This window comes from Ascaphus truei, chromosome 13 (genome assembly GCF_040206685.1).
Source record: "Ascaphus truei isolate aAscTru1 chromosome 13, aAscTru1.hap1, whole genome shotgun sequence".
NCBI lineage: Eukaryota > Metazoa > Chordata > Amphibia > Anura > Ascaphidae > Ascaphus > Ascaphus truei.
In genome coordinates, this window is record NC_134495.1 from 8,130,562 (window position 1) to 8,151,694 (window position 21,133).

Below are 21,133 nucleotides of genomic sequence, written 5' to 3' on the forward strand. Positions count from 1 at the left end.
TATTTGGGTCACTGGGACCTGACACACGTGGGCCTCACAGTCCTTCAAAAGGGGGCTCATTCTTTATTAGCAACGATACTACGTTAACATGAATGCCCCGATTTGGAGAGAAATAACTTTCAAAACTCACTCATTTGGGATCCCAAACGGATAGAAAATGAGCGTAATAATGTCCTTTCCTGCTCAGAACCTCAACATAGCGCTTCTCCAAGTCACTGCCATCCAATTATCCCGCGCCATCTGTCCTCTACCTCTCTGCCAACCCACGGGAGCTTCTGTCACCAACCTGCTTGTCCCTGGCCATGTCACACACCGGGCCATCAAATCCGCCAAGAGCCTGATGTACCCTCTGCAGTGTTAACGTTGTCACGTAACAATAAAGATATGAAGGGAAAAAAAAAACGTCCTGCCTCTGAAGCCAGCGGGTAATAAATCGAACAAGTCGCAGCTGATTGGCTTCTCGAAGATTTCAAATGCGAGAGGAGCAAAAGTACGTGCGCATGCGCAGGCGGAATCCCTGACGCGGTTTAGCTTCTTGCCTTCAGTCAAGATGGACGACCCTCATTCCGCTGTGAAGTATGTGACTGGAAGTGGGTGCAGGCGTGTGAGTCTGCGCATGCGCAGTGAGCAGCAAGTGGATGTGAGTATAAAAATGTCTTCCTGTGTTGTCACGTAGTTGGAGTGGGTGGTGGCCCTGGCTGTTACGTTAACCTGGCCAGCCTCAGATTATGCTGGCCTTCCATTGTCTATCTTACATTGACGTAATATGAATTATTATCATTGAATAGTCCTTTCTCAGAGCCTCCCTCATTAGCCAATTCAAATGTATTTTGTATTCCACATACTTATAAATGTATCTAAATTGAGGTTGCGAGATGTCCAGTATTGAACCGGACTGTCCTGTATTTGGACACGATGTCCTGTAAAAAATGTGAGGTAATACTGGACATGTATGTATATACCGGTATTACCTCTCTGGCCATAGTAATTAGATTGTAAGCTCTTCGGGGCAGGGATTCCTTTTCCTAAATGTTACTTTTATGTCCGAAGTGCTTCTTCCCTTTATGTGTTATTGATATTATTTGTTATTTATATGATTGTCACGTGTATTACTGCTGTGAAGCGCTATGTACATTAATGGCGCTATATAAACACATATATACACATACATAGTGGCCTGACTGACTTGGGGGGCTGTGGGATTTCCCCGAGCAGGGCTGTTGTTATGGTGTTGGGCAGCTTCCTCCATCCTGATTGGCTACTGCTGGGTAATGCAGCCAATCAGAGAGAGATATGTGGGACCAAGGAGAGGAGGAAACAGCATGGAGAGCAGAGTGTTTGTGTGTGTGTGTCTTTCGAGCGCGTCGCACCTTTCACCATTTTGTCCAGTATTTTTGGAGAACCCACCTGGCAACCCTACTAAAGATTGTTACTACACTACAACCAGACTATGTATTCCCAAAGGAGATCTCGTCAATTTCTTCTGGGAAGCGATGTTTCGATTAGGGCTGAACATGTATCTGTGGGTTTGAAGTTCCAGTGCTATGTCGTAAGGTGTATTACAGATGCTATGTAGCAAAGTTCCCTCACTCCCTGGGGTTGCCTCCTGCCAATGTTTACCTTTTCATTTATTTAACTGGGATACTCTTATCCCAGTTTTGTGCCTAATTACTGGAGTTCTATTTCTGTTTCTAATTCATGGCTGAATTTGGCCATGGGGCAGCAAGTAGAAAAGCCCTTGTATATAAGAAAGAGACTAGTGCTTCGATATTGCAGGGTCCTGCATTAGACTAGTTTAAAACTTTCATATATTCACTTGAAAATATGACATGTTTTTAGGTGCAAAGTTTAATTGCCACACCTCTGAACTACACAAAGCTGAAATGATGCGGTGAAAAAAAAATGCAGAGTGCTTTATAATGCTTTGTTCATCCATACACCCGTTGCACAGGTGTTCAGCGGCCAACAGAAATGGGATCCCTTCAGGGTCTGGCTTAGTTTCCTTTGTTCCTTCCTTGACAATATAGATGGAAAGGAGACGTGGGATGTCAAAAGCCCCATTTAAAATACATCAATGAAGAATTCTCAGGTCCATCGCACATTGTAGACACTCCATCTGTATCCTATATTTTGTCTACACTTAAGTATAACGCAGTGACTTCAGGAAAGGTCTTTAGCAAAATAACTTCTATGTAGACTTGTTTAATGGATTTTGCCAACATCCAAATCCGTAGTGGCTTGAAAGCTGGAATCTAACATATTCTTCACCTTCTACCAGAATCCAGCAATGGTTTTTGTAAGGTACAATCTTTAAAATAAGAATAAGTATTGGAGGGAATCCTAAAAGAGCAAAATTCATTAGAAAATATATTTATTCGGTAGTGTAAATTTGTTGCAGGTTGATACCTTTCAATAGATTATCAAGAGAGATTTTCATAATATATTAGTGTACACATCGCTGTAAGGCTGCGCTTATAGTGCCTAGCGACGGCGATGCGACGTCGCTCCGAAACAAATACATTGACTCCGTCGCAAGCGCTTATAGTAAGCGCGCCGGCGACGTCGCAACCCAAAATGTTGAAGCTGGGTCTATTTGATTTTTTTTTAGCGACAGTTGCCACATGTGACTGTCTCTAAACCAATCAGAGACCGCGGCCCGCCCCCTTTCGTGACGTCGCTGGCGACAGTCGCTGAAAATCAAATGATAACTTTTGCTGGTGGCGACAGCGACGGGTGACGTCATCGGTCGCGTTGCCAGCACTATAAGCACGGCCTTGAGATTCTGAAAGCTCTGTACACATTGTTGGTTCATTAAAGCAGAAGACCATGCTGATATATATAAATATTTTAATATTTTTTTTATATTTATTCAAGAGATCAGGCGTGTGAAATTTATAAGTAGAAATTGGAGGTTAAAATGGAGCTCTCCCCCAAAGCCCAGTGCAGTATAAAGGTTGCAATGGTAACCTCAGAAGCTTAACAAACAAAAACAACACTTTTTTTTATTTTTCTAGTGTTTTTTTTTTTTTAATTTTTATAAAGAGCAGGACACTAACATAACTCACAAAGGCGTCTGGAGGGAATTGCTTCTTTAAATGGAATTACAACAATCGCTCTCCTTCAGTACTAATACAGCTTCTAAACCCTTACACTACAGTACATCAGTGGTGTTCAATCTTTTTTTGGTTAAGGAATCTAATTGAGAGATTTTCAGTTCCACAGAATTTCACAAAAATAGCGCGTCTGAGATCAGATGCATTGTAAGGAACCGCAACCCTCTCTAATAGCGCGTCTGAGATCAGATGAATTGTAAGGAACCCCAACCCTCTCTAATAGCGTGTCTGAGATCAGATGCATTGTAAGGAACCCCAACCCTCTCTAATAGCGTGTCTGAGATCAGATGCATTGTAAGGAACCCCAACCCTCTCTAATAGCGCGTCTGAGATCAGATGCATTGTTAGGAACCCCGACCCTCTCTAATAGCGCGTCTGAGATGAGATGCATTGTTAGGAACCCCAACCCTCTCCAATAAATTCTTCTGTATTTGGTACAATTTTCAAATGACCTGAAAATTGCAGGGAACCCTTTAGGGGTGCACACTGAACCCCTGTTAAAATACACCGCACTACACCATTAACATATTCAATACTTAAGTGTCCGGACCTAATTTTGCAAGCAGCTCTTTCTTTATATCTTACTCTATCTTATAATACAGTTGATAACAGACCAGCAAATAAGAGAACACAAAACCGGGTCCTTACCTTAGCGTTGACCTACATTCCTTGCAAGATTTGTAATTATTGATGCTCTATTTGTTCCTCATCCTTTAGACAACCACAATAACCATGACAACCCAGGGCATCTTTTGTTTGGCCAAATTACAGCCGTCTTGGAAACCATGGATCTTTGGGACGCAGCTGAAGTTTCTGCACCCGTTCAATGCGGGGATATTATCCCAGGCAGCGGGGAAGAAGGATTCCCCTTTCGATCTCCTTGAACTGCACGAGAAGGATTTGGAAGAGCAGTTCGTTAGGGGCCACGGCCCCGGGGGCCAATCCACTAATAAAACCAGCAACTGTGTGGTTCTGAAGCACATCCCTTCTGGGATTGTAGTAAAGGTAACGCTTTGTTCTCTCTCTCTCCTTTATTTAGTATTAAAAGTAATGTGCCGGATCTAACCATATACGGCGGGCATCTGTCTCTTAACCCTTTCCCTGCCGTGGGGTAATGTCTGGCTACCTTTTTGAAGTGGGTGATCCCAGTGTCCGCAGCCCCCCCCCACCTCCTGAGACCTTGGACAAGCCAAAGTGTGTCTCGGGCAGCAAAAATTAGATTGCAAGCTCTTTGGGGACAAGATTGTGTAAATGTGCATGTACATCGCGGGGTATAATGTTAATGCTATACAATAAAAATATATATATATATTTAGAAAAGGCCCAGTTCAATCTATACAGTCTGAAAAAAAATCAGCTTAAACTTCCTTTATTCTCAATTTATATCCTGATCACAAAGTTAATTAGGCAATCATTTTGGTAGTTTTATAATTTAGTGAAATATTGGTGTGTTGTTTTTTTAGTATATGGAAATATTTTTGCAGAAATTCCTTAAAATTGTAATTTCTGTTTTGTTTGTTGTTGTTGTAAACTGCCTCCTTAGTCAGTGCAACATTGGAATCGCAGCTGCATTCTGTCCTAAGTTAATAGGCGTGTGTGTGTGTGTGATCGTGCATTGAGATTTTTCAATGGGGTGGGCAATTCCACTCCTCAAGGGCCACCATCAGGTCTGGTTTTCGGGATACCCCTGCTTCAGCACATGTGGCTCAGTCAAGGACTGCACCACCTGTGCTGAAGCAGAGATATCCTGAAAAGCTGACCCTTGAGGACTGAAGTTGCCCGCCACTGAGCGATCACGTATGAAGGAGGAAAGCAGGGAGGAGTATGTAACACATACACGCCAAAGGAAATTAATCATATGGGGGGGGGGGGGGTTGTCCTCAGTGTCACCAAACAAGATCCGTCGAGCAGAACAGGAAGAGAGCACGAGAGATTCTACGGGGAAAAATGGACGTTTTCTACAAAGGAGAAAGTAGTGAGATCCTCAAACAGAAAGACGAAGGGGAGAGAAGAAAACAAGAGAAGAGGAAAAAAGCTAAAGAAATCCTGGAAAAGAAGAAACATTTTAGAGTGATGCAGTCTATGGAGTCGGAGAGTGAAAAATAAAATCATATGTTTAAGTTGCAACCGTTGTGTAGTCGTGGTAAATGTTTGTCCTTAAAAAGTGGTTAGCTCAGTGGTTTCCAAACTTTTTTTTTTTTGTTAAGGAATCCTATAATTATATTGTGAATTTCTGTGGAACTCCGCTCCCTCTCTAATAGCGGAGATAAAGTGACTTGCCCAAGGTCGCAAGGAGCCAACAACCGGGAATTGAACCAGGTTCCCCTGCTTCAAACTCGGTGCCAGTCAGTGTCTTTAATCATTGAGCCACTTCTCCTGGATGCATTGTAAGGAACCCCGACCCTCTCTAATAGCGCGTCTGAGATCAGATGCATTGTAAGGAACCCCGACCCTCTCTAATAGCGCGTCTGACATCAGATGCATTGTAAGGAACCCCGACCCTCTCAAATAGCGCGTCTGAGATCAGATGCATTGTAAGGAACCCCAACCCTCTCAAATAGCGCGTCTGAGATCAGATGCATTGTAAGGAACCCCGACCCTCTCTAATAGCGCGTCTGAGATCAGATGCATTGTAAGGAACCCCGACCCTCTCTAATAGCACGTCTGAGATCGAATGCATTGTAAGGAACCCCCAACCCTCTCTAATAGCGTGTCTGAAATCAGATGCATTGTAAGGAACCCCAACCCTCTCTAATAGCACGTCTGAGATCGAATGCATTGTAAGGAACCCCCAACCCTCTCTAATAGCGCATCTGAGATCAGATGCATTGTAAGGAACCCCAACCCTCTCTAATAGCGCGTCTGAGATCAGATGCATTGTAAGGAACCCCAACCCTCTCTAATAGCGCGTCTGAGATCAGATGCATTGTAAGGAACCCCCAACCCTCTCTAATAGCATGTCTGAGATGAGATGCATTGTAAATTCTTCTGTATTTGATACAATTTTCAAATGACCTAAACATGCAGAGAACCCTGGTTGAAAAATGCTGGGTTATCTGTATGTTGTAAAGTAAACAATACGTATAGATGAAAACTACTCCCAGCTCCAAAAAATAGCACAAAATGTGAGTATTCAAGGTAAACCAAGAAACGCAAATAAATATCCATGCAAATTAATTTAAGTGATGCAGTAAGGATTTGTCATCCGCAGCTTCAAGCAGGTTGGGGAAAGAGTATATGGAATGATGTCACTGGGTGATTGAGGATGAGGAAACCAGAGGGGAAAGGTGGACACTGAAAGACTCCTTGAGAAAGGGCTGCATAACCTGAAACGCGTGGGAGAATTGTCCTGTTATGTTTTCATGTTTTTTTTAATATGTAACTAATAAACTTTTTTTATTTTTTTTCTCTACCTGGTGAGTTGATCGTTGCCCTTTTTTGGATTTTTTGCTTGTCTACCAATTTTTTTTCACTCTTGTAAAGTGAACAAAACTGTCCAGACAACTGGTCTTGTGTCAAATCAATAGTATGTTTTATTGTGCAAATATATTCCATCAACATTTTCGGTCCTATTTTTGAAACACAAGACCAGAGGAGGGCCGCCCAGTCTTGACTTCCCCACATTCTACCCCCCCCCCCCCGAGGACGTTGGGGCGATGGGCACCCATGGCAGGGGACAGTGGAGTGCTTCTCTGTGTATGATAGAGCTGTATGGTGTGACCTGCTTTAACCTTTAGGCCACGTCCATGCTGTGCGCGACCCAACACATTGAGGTCTATGCTCACGTCCACAGCGCACGCGAGCGTCAGCGCGGCTGTTTTTGTGCGAGATTTGTCTTTTTCGCGCCACGGCCGGGTCACGTGAGCGGTTCGCCCAATGAGGGCGAGCCAGCTCTGTGACGTCATCAGCTAAGTCTCACTGTGGCGCAGATCTATAGTCCACAGATCGCTCCGGCTGACAGGCACGTGCTGGCACCATGGACTCGGCCTTAGGTTGACCTTATTTATGACGTTACCTGAATGTTACAAGAGCCAGCGCTCCAGGGGCCCCTCCAAACATTCTGGGAACATCATGCTGTTTGTACTCGTTTCCTGTCGCCGCAGCAGTGGAGGACACCCACTTTCCTCCCGCATCATCAAGAGGCTGCTCGAGATCATGTGATCTCTACCCAAGCACATGGTCAAGATTTCCGGGGGTCCCAGACATCCAGCATGAAGCAGGAGTCTCTCTACCTTTTGTTTTAGAATTAGAACAGGGGGTGGGGGGAGGTTGCAGGAGCAGAGCAGCTCAGCGCTGGGGAGCTGAGGAGTTTTACCTTTTTATTTTGCCAATAAAATTAAGATGGCTGCCAAGTCACACTGTCATGCCTTGGTGAATGGGTTAAAAAGGTGTCGTAGCCTGCAACAGGCCCTGAGGTGGTGCTATTTACAGGCATACCCCGGTTTAAGGACACTCACTTTAAGTACACTCGCGAGTAAGGACATATCACCCAATAGGCAAATAGCAGCTCACGCATGCGCCCGTCAGCACGTCCTGAAAATCAATACCAGCTCCCTACCTGTGCCGAAGCTGTGCGCAAGCGGGGAGACTATAGAGCCTGATACAAATGTGTTATTTACATCAGTTATGCACGTATACGACGATTGCAGTACAGTACATGCATCGATAAGTGGATAAAAGGTAGTGCTTCACTTTAAGTACATTTTCGCTTTACATACATGCTCCGGTCCCATTGCGTACGTTAATGCGGGGTATGCCTGTACTAAGTTGTCCTTAACATGTACTACAGCAGGGGCAGCCAACGCCAGCCCCACCAACAGGTCAGGTATTAGGATATATCCCTGCTTCAGCACAGGTGGCTCAGTCAACAATTGAGCCACCCGTGCTGAAGCAGAGATATCCCTAATACCTGGCCTGTTGGTGGCTGCTGCTGTTGAATCGCACTATTTAATGGATCTGGTCATTTCCAAACCTACGCACATTATTAAAGTCGCAATCCCTGCTGTTTTTTTTTTTTTGGTTTTTTTTACACACTCGTACTTTTTACCAATAAGTATCTCAGGAACCAGAGGGTCTCCGGTGTTAAGAGCATGGTTCAGCTCCGGGGACCCCCGATTCCCATTCTGTATAAAAAAAAAGGTTTTTATTAAAAGCGGGTGTCAAAACGCCAGGATTGCCACTTTAGATTTGTTCTTTAAAAAAAACACATACACCGGATGTCTGCTGGAGGGGGTGTGGCCTGAGAGGAGATATGGCACATATATGGTGGCTCTGCCCAAAGACACAGCGTTTCTGGACGCACATACAAAATATGCTGCAAGAGGCCACGGAGCTGAGAATCCCTCTGGACCCGATGATATACCTGCTGGGATAGCCTGTGGAAGAGATCCCCTCGCCGGAAGGTAAAATGATCAGATTCATCCTCACTGCCGCACGCTGATCAATAGCAGCTGCCTGGAAAAACGTCAACGTGCCTTCCACACAAACAGTGAACAAAAGGCTGCGAGAGGTCAAAATCATGGAACTGCTATCGGCCCAGCTCTCCCAAAAAGTGGGAAAATTCCACAAGATCTGGGACTTATGGTCCCCATTCTAGGCTAAACCCCCAGGCCAACCTTTAATACAGAGAAATAAGGGAAAAAGCAGTAGCAACTAACAAAAGAATAGCAAGAATACCGCCTAGTTCCTGCACGCTCAAACCACACCAGACTTCCCCCCCAACGCCCCCCTTCTCTCCCTCTATCTCTATCCTCTCTCTCTCTCTGTCCTTTCATACCAAATTGATGAACCACAAGAGTGGGTAAATAAAATTAAGAATATTCATGCATATGAGGTCACCCTCGTCTAACTCATAAAGGTATGGGGAGCCATACTATCAGATCAAACGTGTACGTTCCTGAAACCTAATTGTTATTAAGTATGTGAACCCTAGTGACTACTTGGTTAAAATGTATTCCACTCTTTGTTGATGTATCTGAAATGCATAAACCAATATTATATGTGAAAATCAATAAAAAAAATTGAAAAAAAAAAAAAAAAAAGAAATACAAATAAAGCTAAAACAAGTGGTTATCTTAAAATACCCCCAATGCTACTCCTTAGTGAAAATAAGCTTTATTACATCAAGTAATAAATACATACAAAGATGCAAAGAGTTAGTTCCCCATCATTTTGTTCCACCAACATTTACAGCCTTAATGTGAATATGTATTAATTGCAGGTAAGGCAGAAACCTACATCCACCCCTAGAAAAGTCGTCGTCTGCTTTTTGTTAATAACTCATGCATGTTGAATGGTTACCGAAGTGCTTACAGCAGGGCTGCTCAACACCAGTCCTCAAGACCTACCCAACAGGTCAGGTTTTCAGGATATCCCTGCTTCAGCAGTCTTCAACTGAGCCACTGATTGAGGCACCTGTGCTGGAGCTGGGATATCCTGAAAACCTGACCTGTTTGGTAGGTCTTGAGACCCGAGTTGAGCACCCCTGGCTTACAGACATGCAAGTGCATGGGCTCACGGTGCAATCCCCACCCCAAAAATAACGTGGCGTTGAACACATCGTAGGATACAGCGGCCAATAACCGGTCAGATCCTAAATTATTTCCAAACAGAATGTAAAAACATTAGCAATTTCTAAAGTTTGAAGAATTGCGTAATATCCGCGTATCGGCCCCGATCTGGCAGTAACTGCCACTGACTTGAACTGCGGTTACCGCCAGACCGGGCGCCATACTCCGGCATCTCGGCTTTTGAGTCTGTGACTGCTATTTCGTCTCCCAGAATCCTCCTCGGCCGTCCTTCCCAGTGACATCACCAGATTAGAAATAAAGCTCCAATCGGCCACATTTTTCTACCAAAAAAAAATACAAAGGAACAAGTGTAGAATTTCACACTATAATAATAATAATAAAAGGCAAGGTCCTCATTGGTAAGCTGGCTCCAAACTGGGGAACCAAAACCAATACATCAAAGAGAAGCTGCAACACCTGTATTTTGCAACTCTTGCTTCAATAAAGACTTGGGAGTAGACGGCATCTTCACAGATGTATTTTGATGTGCGCCGTTCCGGGCTGCACCGAGCCCTTTGCCAGGCATTGCAAAATACAGGCGCTCCGGCTTTCTTTCATGTATTGCAGTGGTTCCCAACTCATCCTCAAGAACCCCTCCAAACCAGCCAGGTTATGATATCCTGGCTTGAACACAGGTGGCTGACAACCCCCCCCCTGTGCTGAAGCTGGGATATCCATCAAACTGCTGGGGGTCTTGAGGACGAGTTGGAAACCACTAAAATCTATCAGATCCTTTTTTCTACCAGGCTGCAGCTATTTCCAACAGTGTTTTTTTTCTACCACTTCTAAAAAGGTCTAAAAGGGATTTTAGGTGGGGGGCTGCAGAGATGCTTGCTCAGGAGAAATAAACTACTATAGGGGGGTTGCACCTTTTTTAAATGATTGTATGAGAGATTGTGTTTCTTACAAACATGCATTGTTATTATAAAACCAACACAAATGATGCAGTATGTACAGCATGAAAATCAATATGGACCCCAAGTTTGGGTTTTGCGAATGTAGAAGTAAAAAAACAAAAAAAAGAAGCTAGAAAACTAATGCAGATTATGAAGCAATGTATTCCTAATTTCCATGAAAAATTATTTGAAAAAGTAAGTAACACTTTTTTTTTTTTTTTTTTTCCTTTTTTTAATGGAAATCCTGTTTACTTGTAAAAATCTCATTGTGTTCATCATCTGTACAGTATATAAGATAAGCGGGGTTGGGGGGGGGGGGGTGGAGAAAAAAAATTATGTTAACCCCTTGATGCGCTGTGTCGCAGGCCTCTTCCGGCAGTGAGGGGTTGAAAGTATTCAGAAAGACTGCCCTGAAGGTTTGGAAAATCCAGAAAGAAAGAACCGTTTGTATGCTTCGGAGTGGTAGCGTTGGCGTGGCTAGGATCTAGCGTTGGCGTGGCTAGGATCTAGCGTTGCGTTCTGTTTCAGCCAAACATTCTCGTACCAGTCCCCTTGCGTGGATGATACCTGGGGAAGGATAGTTGGGTTAGTCTGACATAAGACGGTTAAAGTACTGTACAAACAAAACACCCACGAGTGTCTCTGCATGTGTTCCATGTATCCCCCTCAAACCTGCTCTTTCATCCCACTGTCAAACATACTGCCGTGAAGGATTCTGGGTAATGCCATGCAAATGAGCACGGCAAGTGTGCTACTTTAGCTCCCTTTTATTTTTAAGCATGGATATTTCCTGAGACAATGCACCTGCCGCGGCCGGCGTACAGCAAATCCTGGGTTGTGGAAGTGCAAAGTCCGCTAACCCACTGACAGACTGTGTCTAACTAAAAAACAGCTATAAGCATGTTTTTCATGCGTTAAAACAGGGGTGCGCGGGATTTTCTGGGGGGTGGGGGCGCGGCGCTTACAGATGCCCTGCGCTCTTCCCGAAGGCATTTAAATCAAATGCCGGGGGAGTGGTGAAGGCCTCTTTAAGGTCCCTTACCTTGGCTCAGACTGCTTCTGGCGACGCGTCACCATGGCAACGCAGCATCAAATTACGCCGTGGGGGTCACGTGATGCACATGACGTTGTGACATCAGAACGCCGGAGCCAAGGTAAGGAGGGGGGGGGGCGCGCGAGCAGGGGAGAAAGATTGCGCACCCCTGCATTAGAACATCTTTACCTCGTTTTAGTCTCTCCATAGCACTTTTGCTACCCGCATAGGTTGGTCTAATTTCTTTACCGAGTTCTTCTATGATGACTAGAAGCTCTGCATACTTGCTTTGGGGCACTTGGTTACTGCTGCTTCCCTAAAGCAAGAGATGATACGAGGTTAAATGTACAGCACGGGGCAAAGCAACCACCCAGGTAACACATATTCACAAGTTTGTGTCGTATCTCTGAGGTCCAGTACTTGCAGCCAGGGCCGCCATCGTGGGGTTGGGGGGGGGGGGGGCGGAAGAGATACAAACACAACTGTCCCGGGCCCGGTCGGTTGAGGGGGGCCTGTCTGTCAGACCTGGAGATTGTTCTTGACCCAAGGTAGGTCACGACTTCCGGGATCATCCGAGTGGCCTGGGCCTTTTCTGAGCCCATGCAAGAAATGTCAGTAACATGAGAGCCTTCGCCCCACCTACCCGCTGCTCAATAAGTTCGCTGAGCACCCCACCCCGGCGATGATAACTTGGGGCCCTGGGTTACATTTGCGTTCCGGGGCCCCATAGACGCTACATACACACACACACACACACACACACACACACACACACACGAATAAAGCAGTCAATAATGCCGGGTTTTACGTTTTCCTTCTCCCACTCCTCTCTCTCCCCCCTTCATCTCATTTAATACCTTATGGATGTCCCCAATGCGTTCCGCCTCTCCTCTAGCATTCTTGCTTTCTCATTGCATGTCAACTGACTTCCTCTCCTTTTCTGTCTAAACTATATAGCTATCCGAATCCCCATATCTGCCAGCAGGCTATGTGCAGTATGATGTCACCGATGAGCTCACGCTTGATACATACAAGACCCACTGGCTTTTACATATAACCCGCCAGCAGGAGCGATATAACCTTTGTTACATCTCTATCAATATCTCACAACAAATATTTTCAAGAGGATATTATAAACATAGATAAGTTAAAATATCTATACATTATAGATTGGTCAAAAACCTATGACCACCAAAAATACCATTGAGAAAATGTAGGCAAGTAGCATTGTTACTTATAAGTAAGGTAATGGCATATGTTAGTGACCCTTATTTAGCAATCATTCATTATGCCACTTATTCTTAATGCATGTATCCTTTAAAATGTGCAATTCCATCCAGAAACAGGGTTTCTTTTAATCCGTAGTTCTTAACCTTTTTTTGCAACCCCCTCCCCCCCATCTTATTTTTAAAATGTCGCTGGTATTCCATGTACGAGATGAGACGCGATTGTTGCCTCTTTGCCTGGAAATAATCCGCTCTATCCCCAGGGTCTTATTCTGCATATTCCAAAGTGGCCATTCTCAGATGAAAATTTTCCCAAGGGAGTTTGGGACCGCAAAAGCCAGAACGGCCGCTACTGAATATATAGTTACCGCAGGGTTTCTCAACTCCAGTCCTCGAGACCCCCCCCCCACCAACAGATCAGGTTTCAGGATATCCCTGCTTCAGCGCCAGGTGGCTCAATCAGTGGCTCAGTCTTCGATTGAGCCACCTGTGCTTTAGCAAGGATATCCTGAAAACCTGACCTGTTGGGAGGGCTGGGGGGGTTCTTGAGGACTGGAGTTGAGACCCCCTCAGATTACCTCCTTAGGCCAGGTCCCCACTGGCCACTGCAGCGCCCGCTGTTGGGGACGCTGCAGGGACAATAGCCGCTGCACAATGGAACCGGGACCGCTGCGAGGGGGGCGCTGCGCTCTGCCGACAGTGACTCCTGCTCGCAAGAGAATTGTGATCAGGAGTCGCGACGGAGCGCTAAGCCACGCCCCCCGGCGGTTCAGCCAATGAGGGCAAACCTGCCGGGTGATGTCATGGCCGCGCCCCCGTCACCCCCCCCCCCCCCCGTCTTTTGGTCTGCAGCTCCCTGCAGGGGAATGGGCTGCCCGCGCCGCCAGCCTCGCTGACGCGCATGCAGCGCAGGTACTGTGGCCGCAGCCTTAGGCCTTGCCCCCGCTGCCTACTACAGCGTCCGCTGTGGCGGACACTGCGCGCACGAGAGCCCTCCCCGCAATGGCGCCGGGCCCGCTGCGAGGGGGGGCCGCAGCGCTCGCGCGACAGCTACTCCTGCTCTCAATAGAATTGAGAGCAGGACTCGCGTCGAGCGATTAGGCACGCCCCCCGGCGGTTCAGCCAATGAGGGCGAACCTGCCGGGTGACGTCATGGCCGCACCCCCGTCACTCCTCCGCCACGCCCCCCCCGGTCTCTCCTCCTGCAGTGAGCTGCAGACTGGGGAATCGGCTTAACGCGCCACCAAAAGCGCGGGCGCGCGTTACAGTGGCGTGACCGGGGCCTTAGCCTTACTCCTCTTCATCACAACCATACTTGATGACCAATATAGGACTCGTCGTCACCTTTATCAGACCAACATAACAACACCCTTTATAGACCGGATGACACCAACCCACATTGTAACTCACCTGTGTGTACCCCAATGAGGGCGGTCCATAATCATTCACCAGCTGTCTGTATTGTGCAGACGATGCCATGCTGGTTGAAGGCGAGTGAGCGCTTCCAGCTGTTAAGAAATTCATATTGTTACAATAGGAAGTGTCAGCAGGGAGAGGGGAACACAACTTCTGGATTATGTTTGCTTGGTTAACCTGCTAGGTTGGGCAGTAACAATGCCACAGTTTTACATCACTAAGTGATCACGTCATCACAATGGCTCAGGGTTGCTGTAGAGATCGGTGTTAACCCCTTAACTACCAGACAGGGCCCAAACCACATCGATCCATATATGTTGTTACTGTATGTTGCACTATGCCGCGGGACATTTTGCCGCAACGTAGAAACGCTAAATATTAAAACTAAATTATTATTAACTCTCCATGTATATCAATATATTTTTTTATTTATTAATGCCATACTTACAATCATTGGTTTTCCACTCTATTTAATCGTCATTTAAATATCCATTCATAAGCCAGTTAAAATTCCACATAATTGTTACTCGATTATTAACTGAACAGGGATTATTTGATGAATTAATACTAACAAAGGGGTGTAAATGTGCTAAATAATACCCATTACTCAATGTAATTATCTAGTTAATATATTTAACATATATAAATATCTATATATAGATATAGATACACTGAGAGAAATAAATCCATACATACACAGATTGTGTTGGTAATGTGATTTTGCACATAGCAAATTCTATGTGTTATTGGGCCTCCTACAAGGGGTCACTTGTTTGGTGCGCTCCTGCAGCCCAGCGATCTCTGCTCAAACTGCAGGCGTTGGGTCGCGGCGTTTGGGGGCGTGTAACGGACACGTCACGTAGCTGGTTCGCCTCTATTGGCTGAACCAGCTCACGTCACGCGACAGTAGCACCAAATTTCAATTTGGGTTGTGGCGGCAAAATGTCGCAGCGACAACGCTGCACTTTGCCGCCGGTGGAGTTTTCAGTTTGAAAACTCCCACCGAACTCGAAATTGCGACGGAGGTGCGCGCATGTCGCATCGCGTTCTGTCTGAGCTGGCCCTTGGACAGGTTTGCAGTCCTGCCTGTCACCATTATCACCCAGCATACAGTGCTTCCACTGCAGCAAGGGATTCTGGGAAGTGACATGCAAATGAGCACAGTGCCACCTTTGCTTCAAAACCATATAACATGGTCCCCTAGCTTTAGGGACCATGTTATATGGTTTTGAAGCAAAAGGTGGCACTGTGTGCTCATTTGCATATCACATCCCAGAATCCCTTACTGCAGTGGAAGCACTGTATGCTGGGTGACAATGGTGAAAGGCAAGGTTGCAAACCTGTCTATGACATGCAAATGAGCACACAGTAAAATTTCCATTTGCTACCCTATTTCCTTGATTCTAAGACGCACCTTTTTTCCGATTTTCACATGTCGGAAATCGGGGTACGTCTTATAATTTTTTTTTTTAAAGTGTCTAACCCCCCTCTTCACTTTCCATGTTTCCGGAGAGGTCCCATGTCAGCAGAGGATGAAGCGAGCGGCGGCATGAGAGGTCCCACATCTGCAGATGGTTGAACAAGACGGCGAGCGTGCGGTGGCGGCAGGAGGCCATAATAGCAGGAGAGCTGAGCAGCAGCAGGTCGGCTTGGGAGGTGCACGCCAACACCGGACGTTGACCGGTGTCTGACTTCCGGTTACAGTGTGCACCTCCCAAGCCGTTCCCCTATGCCCCTGCTCAGCTCTCCTGCTATTATGATCTCCTGCTGCCGCTGCCAACGCACGCCCGCCGTCTTCTTATCTTCATTCACCTGCAGACTTGGGACCTGTCCTGCCGCCGCACACCTGCCCACTGTCCATCTTCAACCATCTGCAGACGTGGGACCTCTCCTGCCGCCGGCCACTTCTTCCTCCGCTGACATGGGACCTCTCCTGAAACATGGAAAGTGAAAGGGTAATTTTCCTCGATTGCAAGGGCCAAATCGATGGTGCGTCTTACAATCGAGGAAATACCATATACACACACACATATATACACACACACACACACACACACACACACATATATATATATATATATATATATATATATATATATAAAACACACACACACAGTATACACACACACATAGTATATACACACACACACACACTATACACACACTATACACACACACACTTAGTATATATACACACACACACACACACACACACACACACACAGTATACACACACACACACACACACACACACACACACACACACACACACACACTGCAGTTCCCACAGCCGCCAGCAGAGGTCCCGCGTACGGCGCCTCCCCGCTCCCGATCAATCAGCCGCCTTGGGGGAGCCGGCCATGGAGGCGCCGAGCGGGCTCAAATCAAAGGGCTCGTGTGCTGCCCCATGTCCCCCGTCACCGGGGCCTTCCCCCGTCACCGGGGCCTTCCGCTCCCCCCGCGGCCTCTCCCCGCTCCCTCTCCATCCAACGCCCCCCCCCCCAGCCCGGGGAATCCCACCTCACAGCGGTGAACCCCCACAGCCTGCGGCCTGGTCCCCCGACTCCCGGTCCCCGCCGCTCCTCACCCTGCGCCCCGGGGAGCTGCGCGCTCAACCCGCGGCCTCTCCATCCTCAAACCCCCCACCCCGAGGAATCCCCTCCCCCCCCACCTCACAGCGGTGACCCTCACACCCCGCGGCCTAGTCCCCCGCCTCCCGGTCCCATGTCCCCCCCTCCCGGTGCCCGCACTTACCCTGCGCCCCCCCGGGGAGCTGCGCGCTCACGTTGGGTTTGTAAGACATTCCCAGGGACATGGCTGAGGGGAGAAGTAATGTCACACACACACCGTGCCCTGAATCCGCCGCCTGTGCGCGTGTGTCAGTGTGTGTGTCTCAGTGTGTGTGTGTGTGTGTGTCTCTGTCTCCCTCACACACTTTTACTTGTTTACAGCGGCGGCACCGGCAAAATATGGCGCCCCCCTCCTCTGTCACCCACAATGCAATGAAAAGTCTTCTTCTCTCCAGGGCCCCCCTCCCTGACACACACCCCCACCCCCGACCTGACACACACCCACGGGCACACGCAGGGGGGGAGGCATTGTTTTTTTTTACCTTTTCTTTCTGAAATGTAAATAAAAGATAAATATGTATTTTTATTCTTTAAACTTTATTTTTTCTGGTACTTTTTTGGTGTGTGTGTGTGTGTGTGTATGTGTGCGCGTGTGTGCGTGCGCTCAAAATAACTTTTATAACAGGGTTTCAATATTCTTCATACCAGGTTTTTGTTTGTGTGTGTACCATTTGTTATTAAAATATAAGGTTAAATGAAGAGAGCAACTTCAATGACAATTTACAGTACTTGTATAGTAACATGATGTGTGCAAACAAAACGCTCCGTATTAATAAAAAAACAAATCTAGGCAGGTAAAAATAAAATGGTATGTATGCCTATAAACCGTAAAACTCAAAGCAGCATAAAAAGGTGTGTAACAGGGTATGTCTATTCTGTCTGTCTTTCCCCCTGTTATGTAAGTTCCTGCTAGCTGCAGGCTGTGACAGTTTAATTCTGTGGCTTGTGACACCCCACCCCACATGCTCCTCTCTCATGGACAGAAGTAAGGTGGTTACTCACGGCCTGTGTAAGCCTATCGGGGATAGGTATAGACCATGAGGCCGCCCCTTCTGGTTCCTGATGGGAGGGAGTGCCAAATTTAGTCCGTCCTGCTAGGGAGGAGGAAGAGAGCATTAGGTCTGTGAGTCTCTCCCATCGCGGGATGAGAGTGCCCACCCCCAGTCCCTGGGGCTGGGGGAACATCTGACTAGACCAACAGATGCCTTGTAATATCTGGGGTGAGCATCATCCAGAGGCCTGGAACCTCTGAGACCCTGCACCGCTGTATGGAGAACATCTGCAGTGATTGCCAGAATAAAGATCCCTTATTCATCATACTCCTGTCTAAGTAAGTGTCAGTCCCTGGGAAAAAGGGAAGAAGTATGCAATAGTGGGGGCTGATCTCCCAACACCCTGGAGCCCATTACTGCTGGAGGCGCTAAGCACCCTGAGAAGAAGCTCAGAGAAAGAACCTAAGCCAGTCCTGATCTCTATACCACCGCAGATCAGCTCAGCTCTCCTGACCCTAACAAGTACACGCACCACACCCTAGGTAGCATAGGCTGTGTATCTTCCACTGTGGGGGGGGGGGAAACATGCTACATGTGTATTTTGTGCCTGTTCCTATGTAGGATTTATGATCTGATTAAAATCTCTATTTAATGCAACAATCCGGCTTGCTCAGTTTTTTTATTATTATTTTTATACATTTTCATATCACTCCACATTTGATCCGAGAGATCCTCCTGAGCTGCACTGCTATTTTCAGCTCTGGGAAATAAAAATGGCCACACCGCAGGCCAGTAGGGAAACCGCAACAGATGACATTGCGGCTTCCTAATGGATGACCTCAGCCACCATGTTTAACTGTAACTTTAATTGTGCATGCAATGTCTTGTATATAATAAGAAAAAGAAAACACAAGAGCGCACCAAAATGAGAGAAATAAAGTGTATTACCAACAATAAACAATAGTAACCACTTACATGAATAAAAACTTTAATAATCCCCGGTCTCGATCGTCACTTCTATGGTAGAGCATGAAATAGGGTAAGCAGGGGCAGTATCACTCCTCAGAGACCAGTCCCGCTCGCTGGGGCTGTCCCTGTAGCGCTGTCAGACCTCCACGAGTGTCAGCGTGGTGGACCGCGTAGCGCGCATGAAATGAAGCCCCCTGTAGCTGTCCTGGAGATGCCTGTCCGTTTTGGTTTGTGCGATCGTGAGCGGAATAAAAAACCACTTGTGTGTAGGCTGGCTATGAGTATACGAAACGCGTCGCGAATGGTGTTGCTGGCTCATTGTATACTCATAGCCAGCCTACACACAAGTGTTTTTTTATTCCGCTCACGATCGCACAAACCAAAACGGACAGGCATCTCCAGGATAGCTACAGGGGGCTTCATTTCATGCGCGCTACGCGGTCCACCACGCTGACACTCGTGGAGGTCTGACAGCGCTACAGGGACAGCCCCAGCGAGCGGGACTGGTCTCTTAGGAGTGATACTGCCCCTGCTTACCCTATTTCATGCTCTACCATAGAAGTGACGATCGAGACCGGGGATTATTAAAGTTTTTATTCATGTAAGTGGTTACTATTGTTTATTGTTGGTAATACACTTTATTTCTCTCATTTTGGTGCGCTCTTGTGTTTTCTTTTTCTTGGAACTTGGCATCGCCATCGGAGTTTTCCGTTGGGATCCATCTTGGAGGTGGGGGAAGACACCTTGAACAACAGGAGCAGCAAAAGATCAGAGAGGAATTACCATTCCACACCCTTAAAGAGCAAGAGCGCGGACTGGACACTTTTTGTCTTGTATATAATGTATAAACCTTTTCACTTAATGTAACTATGTATTCGTAACCATGTATTGTTATAACTCTGTGCCTAGGACATACATGAAAACAAGAGGTAACTCAATGTATTACTTCCTGGTAACACATTTTATAAATAAATGTTTAAATAACCAGGAAGTGTACCATCACCTAAAACTCTGAGCTTTAAACAATGCAATTTAGTTGCAGAGGAACCCTCCGTTCAAATTCTTTAAAAAAAATCCCTTTTAATTTGAGGTGGGATTGCTGCTTTAAAGCAGAAAACCTATTATATATATATATATATATATATATATATATATATATATATATATATATGTGTGAAAATCTTGGTTGTGAGTGTCTGGAGACCATTTGATTGGTCCATCGGTCCGCCCGCCCTCCCACGGCTCTCATTGGCCGGTGTCTCGCCCCGCCCCCCACGGCTCTCATTGGCCGGTCTACTCTAAGCCACTGTTCCACTCACACACCACACTCTCACCCGTGTGGACTGCTCACACCCCAGAAGCTTCCTCATAATGTGTGAGATCTGTGAGCCTACCCTGCGGATTACATCCGTAACAAACACACACACACACACACACATCCCTGGAGACGCTGACCACGACACCAAAAGTAAGTACAACACTCCCACTCTCTCATCCCTCCGGACTTGCCCCCCCCACTATCACCCCTCAGGCCCTCCTCAACGGCTGTCCGTCCTTATCTTAGTTAATGAGTAGTTTATTGCCTGTACAGCATAGAGTATGATCATACACACACACGTCAATGAGACGCTCTTCCAGGGGAGGGCCCAAGCAGGTCTTATATACATTTTAGATTCCTTTGTTTAACATAGGTTACTAGGCAGAATATAATAACGACTCCCTTATTCTAAGCCAATCATTTTACAGATCATTAAAAGCTGGTTAAAACTGGATTAAAAATAATAGCATGTTCTTGTATAGCGCTGCTTGTTTTACGTAGCGCTTTACAGAGACATTTTGCAGGCACAGGTCCCTGCCCCGTGGAGCTTACAATCTATGTTTTTGGTGCCTGAGGCACAGCGAGATAAAGTGACTTGCCAAAGGTCACAAGGAGCTGACACTGGTAATTGAACCAGGTTCCCCTGCTTCAATCTCAGTGCCAGTCAGTGTCTTTACTCACTGAGCCGCTCCTTCTCCCAAAACAGCTCTTTATGGGAACCAGGTACTTCTTTATACCAGGAATGCGGATGTTAAACTACTGGCACAGTCGAAAATCTACTGTGAGCGAATCTCATTCATACCACACACACACATTTTTACACACAAAATGGACACTAAAGACATAACAGAACAGACAAAATGTAATCAGAACATAGCCATCAATTCTTCTCCAGAGACCCCCCAGTCCTTTTCAACAGAGCCAGGAGGACAAAGGACTTTTAATTCAAAGCTGTATTCAATCTGAACCCC

At 46.4% G+C, this 21,133-nt stretch overlaps 3 protein-coding genes across 12 annotated transcripts in view; 1 reads left to right on the forward strand and 2 right to left on the reverse strand.

Moving 5' to 3' along the window:
* Window positions 1–408, reverse strand: part of MPHOSPH9 (M-phase phosphoprotein 9) — a 34,245-nt gene extending 33,837 nt beyond the window's left edge. For 2 of the 4 annotated variants that reach the window (XM_075568320.1, XM_075568321.1), the window contains exon 1: window positions 131–378. Coding sequence is in view for 1 of the 4 variants with exons in the window: in XM_075568319.1 (XP_075424434.1) it covers window positions 287–304 (18 nt within the window). In the remaining 3 variants the exon portion in view is untranslated. Of the gene's footprint in view, window positions 1–130 lie in introns of all 4 variants that reach the window. The other 2 variants (XM_075568319.1, XM_075568323.1) reach the window with 2 other exon arrangements.
* Window positions 409–502: 94 nt separating this feature from the next.
* Window positions 503–6,525, forward strand: MTRFR (mitochondrial translation release factor in rescue). Of its 2 annotated transcripts, none has more exons than XM_075568324.1 (3): window positions 503–640; window positions 3,831–4,118; window positions 4,998–6,525. In XM_075568324.1, exons 1-3 carry the CDS (start codon window positions 551–553, stop codon window positions 5,217–5,219), a joined length of 600 nt encoding a protein of 199 aa, XP_075424439.1. In that variant the 5' UTR covers window positions 503–550; the 3' UTR covers window positions 5,220–6,525. The 2 variants fall into 2 exon arrangements, with proteins under 2 accessions (XP_075424439.1, XP_075424440.1); XM_075568325.1 differs by lacking the exon at window positions 503–640 and adding an exon at window positions 661–761.
* Window positions 6,526–9,210: 2,685 nt separating this feature from the next.
* Window positions 9,211–17,283, reverse strand: CDK2AP1 (cyclin dependent kinase 2 associated protein 1). Of its 6 annotated transcripts, none has more exons than XM_075568328.1 (4): window positions 17,189–17,283; window positions 14,248–14,345; window positions 11,801–11,927; window positions 9,211–11,145 (listed from the first exon to the last, which is right to left on the reverse strand). In XM_075568328.1, the coding sequence occupies exons 2-4, from the start codon at window positions 14,314–14,316 to the stop codon at window positions 11,078–11,080; spliced, it is 264 nt and encodes an 87-aa protein (XP_075424443.1). In that variant the 5' UTR covers window positions 14,317–14,345; window positions 17,189–17,283; the 3' UTR covers window positions 9,211–11,077. The 6 variants fall into 6 exon arrangements, with proteins under 6 accessions (XP_075424443.1, XP_075424444.1, XP_075424442.1 ...); XM_075568329.1 differs by having other exon boundaries at window positions 17,195–17,271; XM_075568327.1 differs by having other exon boundaries at window positions 11,861–11,927; window positions 17,008–17,259.
* Between the last annotated feature and the right edge of the window lie 3,850 nt (window positions 17,284–21,133).